General features: G+C 45.9%; 1 protein-coding gene across 2 annotated transcripts in view; it reads right to left on the reverse strand.

Annotated features, from left to right (window-relative positions):
- Positions 1 to 13,306, reverse strand: part of TMTC1 (transmembrane O-mannosyltransferase targeting cadherins 1) — a 155,872-nt gene that overhangs the window by 6,204 nt on the left and 136,362 nt on the right. For both annotated transcript variants that reach the window (XM_082770617.1, XM_082770616.1), the window contains 6 exons: positions 11,057 to 11,165; positions 5,455 to 5,557; positions 2,269 to 2,404; positions 1,683 to 1,827; positions 1,249 to 1,386; positions 716 to 838 (listed from right to left, as the gene is read on the reverse strand). In XM_082770617.1, coding sequence (XP_082626743.1) covers positions 716 to 838; positions 1,249 to 1,386; positions 1,683 to 1,827; positions 2,269 to 2,404; positions 5,455 to 5,557; positions 11,057 to 11,165 — 754 coding nt within the window. The remainder of the gene's footprint in view (positions 1 to 715; positions 839 to 1,248; positions 1,387 to 1,682; positions 1,828 to 2,268; positions 2,405 to 5,454; positions 5,558 to 11,056; positions 11,166 to 13,306) is intronic.

Here is a 13,306-nt window from a genome sequence, read left to right on the forward strand (position 1 = left end):
CCAGCACACAAGTTTCACCAGGACCTGAGGGCAGCACTATTTCTCCCCATTGCTTCTGCCACTGTACATGGGAGAAGAAGCAACAAGTACCTTGTGGACTCTGACAAACAGCACCATTTTTATGGTGTCACACAACAGATTCAAGCCAGTAATAGAGATCTCTAGGGATATTGAGAATAGTCAGGTCTGTCCCAATAACATAATTTTCTGTGCTATTATTCAGCACTAACATAATTTCTGAGCTGTCAAGCCTCTTGCTCCACAGGATAAGCCCATGTGCCAGCTCTTAGTTAATAAGGTGAGATATAATGACATGGTGTGTGCTTTCAGCTGAGCCGTCCTGGAGTTGGCCGTTGCCAGTGAGAGGGGCTGAGGCAGGATGGACCAAGGGTCTGGCCAGTGCAACAAGACCTAGGCTCTTCCATAGTCCAACCATTACCCCATAGTTAACTTCTCAGAGCAGGGAGCTCTATTTCCACACTTGAGTAAAAAAGGATTATTTGTGAAAGGTAGAAAGCAGTCCTCTATTGAGGAAAAAAAAATGCAACTAACTCTGGCAAAGTTGGTTGCTCCATAGCTTTAGCTGTATCATTGATGAACTGATGAGCTCCCAAAGCCAACAGGCAGGGTGTGTGCACCATGGACTATTAGATGCATTGAGTTAATTTTATCTTTTAACCTCTAAAACTATCCATAGGGCTCAAAGCAGTCATACCTCAAAAGCCTCATCAAGGCGATTCTGTTCTCTTAGCTGGTTTCCTTTAGTGAAGAAGAGCTCTGATAAGATTTTTGGATCCTTTGGTTTTAGCTGAAGAGCTTTATCTATAGCTTCAAGTGCCTGTGAAAAAGCAAGAGGTCATTGTATCACTGTATTCTGCACCTTTCCCCTTCTCAGGTCTCTCCACCCCTAAGGCCTCCCAGTCTAGGACCCCAAAGATCAACATGTCATCATCCTCCTTCCCTTACTTGCCCCACAGTTACCACATGTGGAAATGGGTGTTTCAGATGCCTGTGGCTGATGGGCAGTGGGGCTGACAGCAGCATGAGCAGTAAGAGCTCACAGCCTCTGAAAACTACAGTGCTTGGCTTTAGTACTGTTCTTAGATAAACAGAAGGTTTTAGTGGGAAAAAAAAAATCTCCTGGGTGTCTGCTAAGACACATGACACCTCTGGAGAGATGGAATGTAAAATGCTACCTGAGCTCTGGATGTGAGCCCTCTGGACGAGGACGCCCCGCGACCACAGTACCTTAGCATAGTGCTCCTGCTTGCTGAAGATGGCTGACAGAAGGCGGTAGCACTCCAGACACTGCACATCTTCGCTGAGTATATGGTTTGTCATCTTTTCAGCCTCCTTCGTGCGCCCCATCATTGCTAAAACCTGGGCCTATGGGATCATATTATAAAGGTTATGATTTTTAAAAGCTCAGCCCTCCGATATACAGTGCTGGTGACAGGCTCCTGCTCTCTGACAAAGCAGGGGCTGCTGGTAAGAGCCAGCTGCTCAGACACAGGGTGTGAGGTTGGAGGGAGTGAAGGGGAAACAAGAAGGGTGGGAAAGACAGTCACTGGGTGGCTGGGGTGGAGGGAGAGCCAAGCTCTGAGCCTTGGAAGTGTTCACACTCACGTGGCCACCCTGCTCCACGGGTGGCCCTGGCTTGGATGTGCTCGTCCCACACTCACCAGAGCCAGTCGGATCTCTTTGTTTGAAGGCTGCAGTGATGCTGCTTCTCTGTAAACCTGCAAAGCTTCTTCGTATCGCCCCGTGTTATAATACAGAGCCCCCAGCGGGGACAGGATTTCAGCTTTCCGGGATACCTTCAGTGCCCTGAAATTTGGGAAGAAGAGAGATTTCCAGGTGATGTGGGAATCAGAGCATATGAGCAAGGTGTGGCTTGCACTGGGATGGAGTGTTACCGGTGCAGCACTCACAGAGCAGCTTTGAGCACAGTGGGAGTAGCACTACAAAGCTGAAAACCTTTTGATGTTGTTGTCAGAGCATCCCCCATCCAAAAGCAGCAGCGTGCCCTGCCTGGGGGCTTGGGAATGGTCCAGAGAAGTCAACATTGCCTGAGTCAGTGCTTTCTTTCCAAGCACTCCCCAAAAAATAGCCAAATAAGCAGAAGTAAATCTGATTTCAAGTGGATGGAGAAGGTGGATGGGAAAAGCCAAGCATGCAGCGATAGATTCAGGTATCGCAGGCACTTTAGCACAGATAAGTCGTGTGCGGGGACAAGGGAAACCTCTGCCCCCCATCTCAAATTCTTACCTCTTGTACCACGCTTCAGCCTCTTTGTTCTGCCCCAAGGAGCGGTGAAGCCTGCCCAGGTTTACCATGGCGACGTGGTGAGCTGGGCTCAGACGGATGGCCTGCCTGTAGTGGGACACAGCTCTCTCTGGAGCCCCTGGACGACAAAAAGGCTGTTAATCTGGTGCCTCAGAAAAATCCTGTGGCAAATTCAGCATGAAGCAATGCTCTGGGTTTTCTATCAGCTGTTATCGGGAACCATTTTGAGAAAGAAATTTGGGAAGAAGAGATGTTTCCAGGTCATGTCTGAGTCACAGCAGATGAGCAAGGTGTGGCATGGAGCAGAGAAGCTCTGCACTGTGCATGGCACACTCACCCCACTGCAGTTTTATGGTCCTGGGGAAGGATAAGTGTGCCCCCAGCAGCAACCCCTCTGTCCACCTGGGAGGGAGAGGACCGCCCCAAAGTGCATGTCAGCACACAGCAGGGCTTGGGATGGCTGACGGGCAGAGGCAGAGGAGTGTGAGCACAGATTGGGATGCCAAAAAGGAGGCTGGGGTGTGCAGGAATTATAGCTCTCACTGGTACAGCACTCACACAGCAGCTTTGAGCACAGCAGGAATAGCACTAAAAACCTGCTCAAGCCACTGAAGAACCTCTGATGCTGTTGTCAGAGCCCAGCCTTTCTAGAGATTAAGTGTAAGGAAAACTGCTGACAGGCTCCAATATTTGGAGAGAATCCTGAGAAACAGACTTTGCAGGGGTAGGTTTTAGCAAGTTGAGTACATTCAGCAAAAAAAGGCTCCTGACTGAACGCACCCCTCTATCGTGGTGCAGGGGGGATGTAACAATCCCAGTGCAGGCTGGGGTCATGTCCCACCTCCCAGGAGAGCATCCTTCTACCCTGGCCCACCAGCTGTGGGTGCGCAGTCAACAGAGACACGGAGAACAAGCCACCCAGTATTCCCCACAGCCCCACAAGAGCTGCAGATAGCTTCAGGCACTTCAAAACAGAGAACATTCCCTGTACCTCTGCTGCTGGCCCTGCTCAGTCTGCGTGCACTGCACCAGTAACAGCTAATTCCCACCTTGGCACAGTAAATCCAACACCACAGTGCCTGGATGCCCATCCTGGAGCACGTAGGCACCGTCTCCGTGTTTCAGAGGAGCCATTGGGTGGCACTGCTTCCCTGTGAGAAACCCTCTGCCTGGGTAAGGTCCTGCGGACCATGACATCACCAAACACCACAACACGAGACTGCAAATGCCTTGGAAAGCCCATCAGAACTCACCAGCACCCCGTATTTTTAGGAAATGCCAATGTTCAATCTGAATGGAAGAAAGGTGCCAGACCATTCACCCACCACCTTAAGTTCTAGTTCTAGCAGTATATTTTTATTTACCTAAATAATGCCTTTCCTCAAGAGGGATCTTGCAGTGCTTTCCTCAGGCAGAGCCTGCTTACTACTAATGGGGCACGGTTAAAAATCTCAACATTTCTGTAATGCAAATATTATAATTTTAGCTACAGTGCTGGTTTAATTAGTTTGTACACTCTGTTTGCTGTTACTGCTGAGCAGATGGAAGTTTGGGAAAATCACAAGCACAAAACACGCCGAAACAAGCAGCTGGGCAAGCACCTAAGTCCTTAAGGTCAGCCAGTGCCACCCCTGTTCAACACGCAGGGGTAATACACGTCACTAAGGGAGACACACTGAGTGTCTATATTCGCTGCCGAGTTACCTAGAGATCCAGCTCTCCAGAGCTGACACTTACTGGAGGCTCTTGCACAAAATCCTGCGAGTTACTTGGAGTGGTGCTTCACGGTGATCCCCCTGTGCCCACGGGGGAAGAAGGCAGCCTGTGACAGACTCACTGCAAGCCAGTTCCTTTGTGCTGTGTCGTGTCTCCAAGAAGGTTAGTTATACATCAGGCCTTTAGTTTTGAAATTCAGTGTGGTGAGCTTTTTCTTTTTTATTATTGTTTGCGTGTAGGAGAGTGTAGTAACAAACAGGAAAAGTTAGGTTGGAATTTGGCAGGACACACGTGCAAAAAAGAAAGCACAATGCATCGCATTTGAACCAAAAATTCTGGTAGGAATAGAGTAGTTTATCTGGGTCAGGAAGCAGAGAGAAGTACAACACCAGAGTGAAATTACCGAGGAGTTTTTATTATTTGCACGTTTGAATTTTGCCAGGGCACAAACTCAGAATCTCAATTTCTGCTGTTAATACCACAACTTTTTTGAGTACAAATATTCATTTTGGCTTTCTGGTTATTTCACATTGGTAGTCCAGAGGAGTGATGTCTGAGTGGCAGCTCAGAGTGAGGACAGCCAGCTGCACACCGCCAGACACCGCTTTTTGCCATCATCCTTGCTTCCCAAGCACCACCGGCGCCGGGCACAGTGTGAAAGGGACAGAAAGGGCAGCAACTACACACTTCAAGCCTATGATACTTCATCATTGAGTCACAGCTCTGTTCTGGAGAGACTTCAGAGAGCAGCTTGCTTTCCACTAGCTGTTTGTCAGTTCAGACTTGGACTTGCTTATAAAGCTGTCAGTAAAAGGTGGCAACTGCAGAGGCACTTTTTTTTCTGTTATATGGATGCCAGGAAGTGCCTGAGTCCACGGAAGTTGGATGGGAACCAGGAGCCCAGAAAAGAAAGGCTTTGTTTGTCATTATGGAGCTCCCGAGAAATCAATTCACCCCATAGTATCTTAGGTTTTGTTTTCACAGATGATTGTGATTTAAAAGCCATGTTTATTTTTATAGTAGTGGCACTCAACCTTTAGTCAAAGAGCTGCTTTGTCACCAAAGAGCTGCAAATGCTCCAAAGACCATAACGATACATTTGTGTGCCTGGGGTTGTACTTGATGCTGCCTTGCCTTCCTGGAGAAACAGTAGGATTGTCAGGGTGCTGCCCAGCTCAAATTGAAGAGGACAACTGCCTGTGTGAATATGGTGAGAAACGCTGTAGGAAACATCCAGGCTGGATGCCACTGCTGCACACTAACCGCAGCGACTACAAATTTCAGCACACTCTGCCATCCCAGCAGAGCAGGGATATTTATTTCCAAGCTACAGGGGAGGCACTTCTACCGCTCTGGAAGCTTTTGACACTCTTTTAGAAGTGTACTGCTGAATAAAACAAGCCAAAGCAAATAAGCCCGAGAGAGAAAATCCCCTGTCCCACAGTCACTTACCGGTATCAACCAAGAAAACTCCGTAGTTGTTATGCAGATCGGAGCTCTCTGGACAATTCTCTATGCCAGCCTTGTAGACCTCCTCTGCTTCCTTCAGCCGTTCCTTAAAACAGAAGGAGATGTCTTAACCGTGGCAGAAACAGTATCAGCACCGTTTGCTGGGTGCCTGCATTTTGTGGCAAGGCTCACTTTGGCACTGCTGGTGCCCTTCCTCCCTCGCCACATGGGGAGCTCAGGCCCCAGTTCACCCCACCAAGCCTGGCCATGACCACTGGCTTCTTGGAAGCCAAAATTTTACCCCGTGGCGTGGATGCGGTATGTCTTGCTGTCTGGTACTCCACAGCAATGCAGACAGCTCTCCCCCCCTACACTCGCAATTGGAACTACCTGTGAAATACAAATATCAGCTGGGAAAGGTTGGGCGGTTTGTGTGCAATGTCAGTGAGCTTCAGCTAGCACGCACCCAGCTGGGAAATGCACAGCGACAGGGGTCATGTTGGTTCTGCTAAGAATCTGTCATTTGGGAGCTGATATATTTTAATTTATTTGTTTAATGAGCATCTCGCTGGCTAACTTGCCCCCTCAGGAGCTCCGCTCTCCGTTCCCTGAGCAGCATGGAAAACACAAAGAATGAAAGCTTGGTGTGCGTGACAGCTGAGGGATGAGGAGCTTGCACAGGGCAATGAGGGAAACAGGAGGAGGACTGAGGGTGATGAAAGAGTGGGGAAAACCTGACAGTTTCAGATGAAAAACAGGTGTTGTCAATGTGTGAGATGTAGCTCACTGGGACTGATAGGACACGCCACTGCTCTGATTCTTAGATGCACCAAGCCCTTATGTTTTGCATAGATTTCAGTGAGGTTTGTAGGTGCTGCACAAAAAAAAAAATGCAGATTTTTTCTTTGGGAACGTCCTGCCTATGGAAGTGTCCCACTGGCTGTGATCTGTCTAGCCTAAGCTATGGGCAGACAGGTCCTGAAACAAAAATAATGTGTATTGTTTGGATCAAGTAGCCACTGAATAAGGTTTCCATTTCCCTCCAGCCAGACGGTACATGCCAGCTGCCCATGTGCTCACTAGCATCAGTTACTGAGATTTTCCTCCCCCCTAAACTCAGATCTTTGCTGTTGGGGTGTACAGGTGGAAGGAAGGTTGTTCACAATGGAAAGCAGCATAGTACACGGGGGGTGTCAGTTAAGCTTCCAGAGGCAAAGGCGTTTTTTTTTTTCAGTTCTTCCCCTTGTGTGGAGCAGAGCAGCCCTATGGTAACAAACCCCACAGCCTCCTCCCAGAGCTCCCAGGCCAGATCAGCCATTTGGGTGCCTGCTGAGGAAAGCCTGGCACCACCGAGGCAGAACTCACCATGCTCAAGAGCTGAATCCATGTTGAAATAAGGGGAGGGTCCATTCACTCCCTGCCCCACCAACACTCCCTGTGACCGGCTCTGCCTGGCCACAAGAAGCTGCCAAGGACAGCATGTCCTCAGCTGCACGATCACATCTGGCTATCAAGGCAGGCCCTGAGAAAACACTTTTTGGGGGGAGCCTGGGCCACGTCTTTGCGCGAAACAGAGCTGGTTCTGCTCTTCAGCCCAGCTGTGAACTCTCCTTTCCTCCTGTCATGCAAATCCCAGCGCGTGCTGGGCTTTCTCTGGATTTAAAGCGTGTACCTGACAGCAGCATGTGGTCTGTAGTTGTTTAGAAGCATGGGCTCCTTTCTCACCTCCTCTATCAGAACTGGAAAGCTGGAATTAATAGCTCTGGAAGACTATGGTTGATGAAAGCAAACGGTTTGTCATGGTTAAGTGCTTTCACATTTACATGAGAAAGGTCAGCCAGCAGAAGAGATAGGGTGTGATAAAACACAGAAACACATTTTTTAGAAGTGATTAAGTTTGGACATTTTGGATATATTTATGTGAATTTGACATCATCATCCTGCAGGGTCAGGAAAAGTGGAGCAATTGTCAGAATTGACTAAAATGAAGAGCAACCTCTTAAGAAAGTACGTGCATCAGACATTAACAAGTATATTTGCAATAACTTCTCTATTGATTTCTTTTCCACTCATTTTATTTTTCAGCAGAGGAACACGGCTTTGTATGCATACATGTCAGTTGTCTTCATTTTGTTTAGCAATCACAAACCCGATCTTTAAGCAAGAAAGGGCTAGGTTCAACTGGATCAGCAGCAGTGTCCCATGTCAGAATATTCCCACTCACTGATACCAGCACTTTCAGCATTTTTGTCACGGTTGCATTGCACACGTGTTCGTAAAACACCTTTTTGGCATCTAACACCCTGACCCTGCATGTCTCGGGCTCAGTGCAAAGTCTGGGATGACTCCTCCAACAAAGTGCTTGCATTAAGTGCAGTCAGAAATTGAGCAGGGTGGGCCCGTCTTCTGCTGCCAGAGCTTTCTCCCTAGCAGCCTCTCTTCTTAGGAGAAATGCTGTAAGTTCATCAAGGCTTTATTCTCATTAACACTTAATAACGCTGCTTCCAGACCTTCATGAAACATTCATCAAGCTCACAGAATTCAGAAGACTGGCTTAAAAAATGTATGAGATTTTTATGATATTAAGAAAATTATGCATGTGAGGATCTCTCAGTTAAACTCCAGGGTTTTTAAGTCTGTTTTTTTTCTTTTTTTTTCATGGCTCGGATTTTCAGTCTGGGTATGCCTGAGCAGGCTCGCTGCTGTAGCTAAGTGAGTTAAAAAGTTTCTTTTTCTCAGTGATATTCTTACCAAACAAAAAGAAAAAAAAATGAAAAAAAAAAAAAGAAAGAAAAGGAGAAAAAGAAAAAAAGGAAAAAAGAAAAAAAAGAAAAAAAAATGAATCCAGAAACTAGGGCCTGAAAAAAGCCACCAGGTAGCATGAGACAAGTGATAAAGCTGCAAGAGCTAGGAAGGTGCTGCTGCAGTGCCTCAGAGTAAACCCAGGGGAACCGCAGTTACAACAAGGGGCACAGCACTGGCAATCAAAAACATGAAACATTTGATTTCTCATGTTAGCGCCACTGAAACAATCATGGAAAACAACAATACCAATACTGAGCTACGCTATCAAGCAGACAGCAATACCATGGGAAAGCATTTACAAAAGCCATAAAGAAGCCAAACTTTTATACACCGTGGAAGTATTTTCTTTTTTTCAGATGGGACTCTGACTTTAGAATCGTCTCACAAGGAGATAAAAGGGCAATCACACCGAGTAGCACCCTAATCCCCTGGTGCACGAGAGTTACCTCTTACAGTGTGCTTTATAGCTACGGCCAGAAGGGCACCATGAGCTCTATTTTAGACTCATAAGCCCATAAAGTTACTTGGGATCATATTGTGCAGGACTGACCAAGGCAATCCTGATGCCCCATCCCTGGAGGTGTTCAAGGCCAGGCTGGATGGGGCTTTGGGCAACCTGGGCTGGTGGGAGGTGTCCCTGCCCATGGCAGGGGGCTCGGACTGGATGGTCCACGCAGCCCGCTGTGGTAACTTCTTGCATATTGCCCGGCATCACAGATACCCAAACAGTTGTAAGATGAACTCTGAACCACAATCAGAAGGAAAAACAGGTCTATAACTTTTACCCTACTTGGAAACTACTGCTTGGACAAACAGGAAAACCCCAAACTGAAAAACAGAATCCCGTTTCTCCCTTCTGGCACATCTATCATCCTCTGAGCTCGAGATGCCAAGAATTTCTGCCTGTACCCCTCCAGAAAGCACACAGCATTAGGGTGGAATTCTGCAGCCCGCAGCCTCAGGCAGCAGCATTTGTAGGACGCCTACCGAGGTCACAAGGATGGGTGTGTGAGGAGGAGGTGCACAATCAGGTAGGCATCTGCTGTGGCTGAACATGAGAAGGTGTTAAAAGCCTGCAGGAAATGGTTATTTTCTGAGGAAACTGTACAAACTATCTTTTCTTCCCTACCACTTACTCAAGTCACAGGAGGATGAACGATCTGTACATAAAAGCAGATGAATTATTGCTGGACTTACTAATGGCATTGGCTTTGGGCAGAAGGCCTTGAGACTCTATAGTGGTTTTATTGCTCTGTTGATCTTACAACTGATGGTTCTAAATAATAATTTCAATTAATATTAAAACCAGGTGTTACTGCAGACAACTAATTTCTTATAACTGCAGATGACTCTTCATTGATGGGCTTACTCAAAATACAGTTTCCATTCAACAAAGTTCTTCTCTCAATTCATATACTATATTTCTAGGTCCCTGCAGCCGATATTGGTAATATTTAAACGTATAAAAGTCATTTAAAGGGGAAAATAAATGTCACATCTTTCAGTAACCCATATATACCACGGGTGAATTTTGCAGTGTCTACATCATTGAAGAAGCCTAAACCAGAACAAGACCTTTGCTTATAGTTTTTCTGAAATATATCTACTTGCAGAGACAAGATTTAATTAACCAGACTAGTGGAAAATAGTGAAAGACGATATTCCACTGCTATGTCTGTATTTGCATTTTGGCAGGCTTTTATTTAAGAAAGTTTTAGCACCCGATGCTATGGAACAGTTAAGATCTGAAATTCTGGGGACAGAAAAAAACAGTTTTCAAAAGCTTAGTAGAAGCTTGCTGGGGTCGTGCAGGGGACCTCATCATGCACCCATATAGGGTCAGAATGGGGCCAGTGGTTGTGGCTGCAGTCCACAGGAACAGTGCCTGAAGCACAGCATCCCTCGTCTCTGGCATGCTTGGAGAAAAGCAGGGCATGGTGGTCTTGACGTGGCCACTCACGCTTCATGTCTTCTCCTGAACTCAAGAATTTTGTGCCTCAATTTCCCTTTTCTTCTGCGGAGACACTATTTCACCTCACAGGGACCTTCTAGAAATAAATTACCTCACTGCAGTGAGTGGCAAGCGCCCCAAGTAATGAGCATGTTAAAAAAAAGCCCAAGAGGAAATGAGTAATCCCACCTCCAGAGCACATTCTGGGCCCAGTGCAGTAAATAAGGCTTGGGGGCACATATCCAACAATGAGGTTAAATAAAATATCCAACAGCTGCTCATTAAGAGCAACACAAAGCAAGGGAGCCTCTCCACCCACAGTACATGATCATCTACCGTGGTGATTAGGGGCTTTATCCTGATGGATACATGCACGGGGCAGAATTCAGAGGCAGAAATTCAAAGTAGAAACCTTGTTTCTGCCATTTTCTAGCTTTGGGGGGCTTTCTTATAAATCTCAAAGTTATCTATGTAGGTTTGTGTGTCTGGGGGGGAAGTACTCACCTATTCTGCTGTCACAGCATTCAAGGGGCAATGGATAAAGACTTTGATATAGATGTGGGGAGCTCCAGAATGGATATGTACTCAACTTTAACAGTGAAGTAACTCAGAGCCACACCACACAGGTGTAATGACTCACTGAGAATGAGTTGCCTCCTTCCTATACTGAACAAGTCATCTCTAAAGCAGCCCAGCACAACTCTCCAGATAACCACAGACAGGGCTGTGCACTTCACTGCCATGTGTGTGAGGTGTGAGCAATTCCAAGGCTGTGAAGGAGGCATTGCAATTACAACATCAGTGTATCACCCTGCAGGAGAAACAAGAGCCTTGAATGGTACCCATTACCTGTTCAGCCAACAGCGAGGCCAGGCTTGAGTAAGCATCTGCGAATTCTGGGCCGTATTTGATGGAGTCCTTCAGTAACATTACAGCCTCCTCCTTCTTCCCTTGGGACCTGCAAACAGGAGAGGAAGGGGAAAAAGAAATTAAAGTTCTTTAGCAGCATGTTTAGGTCACACACTAATCAGGTACTTTAAAGAGATGTAAAAAACTCTATCTTGTTCTTTTCAACTAAACTAAATAATTCACTCGTGCCTCCTCTCCCCAGTGCATGTACTCAGCATCTCTCCAGTGCGCGTACTCAGATCCATACTGAACCTCTCTGCCTCTCCCTGTGAAAGGGGGTCAGCATTCTGATCACCGAGTACATGCTAAATTTTGCTTGCTTGCTCTTTCCCCATAGAGGATGTTGATGGCTCTGGTGCACAGGGTCACTGCACTGATTACCTGTTTTTTTATTTGAATGGCAGGCGTGCAAAGGACTTGCACAGGCACTGCCTCTCTCCAGCTCTGGTGCTCACAAGCAGAGCACGCTGTTTTAAACTAATCTGGACTCTTTGTCCCATTCCTGCTGTAAAAACACCTCTCCCTTCCAAAGGAGGAGAGACTGAAATTGGCTACATCTGTAAGGAACCAGGGAGAAGCAAGCGGGTCACTCACTGGGGAAAGAAGACACACAAGTGTTGAAGTCACGTCGGTAGAAATGAAGGAACTCATCCTACCTCACGCCAGGGTGAGAAATGTGCTCACCAGGGCAACTCATTTCTTTGCATATTCTGAGACTTTTTGCTCTTCGCATCACGATTTCATTATGCTCCTCTCAGGAGCTGGGAGCAGATAGGTTTTAATGAACGTGCTGTTTGGTCTGCTGTTCTGATGAGTGCTCACACTGAGCATTACGCAATGAACCCAGCAAAGACAAAACACCCCCAAAATACTGAATTCCTCAATCGTACACGCTGAAGAGCAAAACATATTTTGCTCTATCAGGCAATCAGCGCAGGCCACAAGCTCTGTCTGTTAAGTGATAACTGTTAGATTTTGTAAACTTTTCCAGTCCTACTGCAAATCTACTCTCAGTATTTCTCTTCATTGAAAATAAATCAATAAATCAAGTTGAGAGATGGCTAGGCTAATGAGATAGACTTTTTTCCAGCATTGCTCTGCACTTACTGCCTTGGAAAAAGGAAAAGTTTTCCTGAACAAAATTCTGTGTTTATTTATTTGAGCTACAATTTCACCAGCATTGCTCTGTATTCCTTTCCTTGGAAAAATTAGAAGGTTTCCTGAGCAAACATCTAACGATGCTTAGTTGGACTGGAACAACATTTTCTTTGTGCTGGGTGTACAACGAGTATGAATAGCGGGGCTTACAAAAAGAAACAAAGGGCTGTGGAACACAGAAAGTATGTGAACACCTTGCTGCTTTGGCCTTAGATTTCATCTGAGTGACAGGGTCAAGTAACCAGATCTTGTTTATAAGGTGCAAATTTCAGCTGATAATATATGTGGCTTTGCAGATTTTTTCCCTTTCTAGTTATATAACTCAAAGAATATTTTGCCTGTCCATTACGCTAAGTAAAAACAGTTGTGCTAGTCTTTTTCTTCTTCCAGTGGTGCTCCATATAAATTACACGAATGAAGCAAAAACAAATAAAGAACCACTTTTCCCCTACACTAATTAATGACTAGCTGGCTTGTCAATTTATAAAACTTTTGGATTCCTTGGCTGGAGTTTCATGACACATTTTTATAAATCAAAAACAGATGACTGCTTTATAAAGGTATTGATGTTGGGCAAAAAAATGTAGGAAATGCCAGCTACAGAAATAAAAGGATTAAGTGATCCGCTCAGCAGTAGTAAAAGTTCCCATTAACCACAAACATGCGCTAGGAACACGGGGCAGTCCTCTTAATTGCTTTTTTTTTTTTCTTTTTTTTTTCTGAATGGCCTTTTTTTCGTTTGATCCAAGAACAATGTTTGTCTCCTGAAAGTGGGGGTAGAGAGAGAAAGATTATGGCATCTTTTTATGTGACAGACTGAATTATATTATAAAAAGCAGATCCAATGGTTTCTCAGAGGGCTCAGTCCTGCAAGACACTGACTGCTCTGGCCAAGCACTTAAACACGTACTTAACTTTTATGTATGCAAGTTGAAAATTAATTACTGGCTGAAGTGCTTTTCTGGACCAAGGCCAACATATTCAGCACTTTGCAGGATCGAGGCCGTAGCTGATATAAATCTCATGCAATTT

This window comes from Aythya marila, assembly GCF_965140915.1.
Source record: "Aythya marila genome assembly, chromosome: 1".
NCBI classification, from domain to species: Eukaryota; Metazoa; Chordata; class Aves; order Anseriformes; family Anatidae; genus Aythya; species Aythya marila.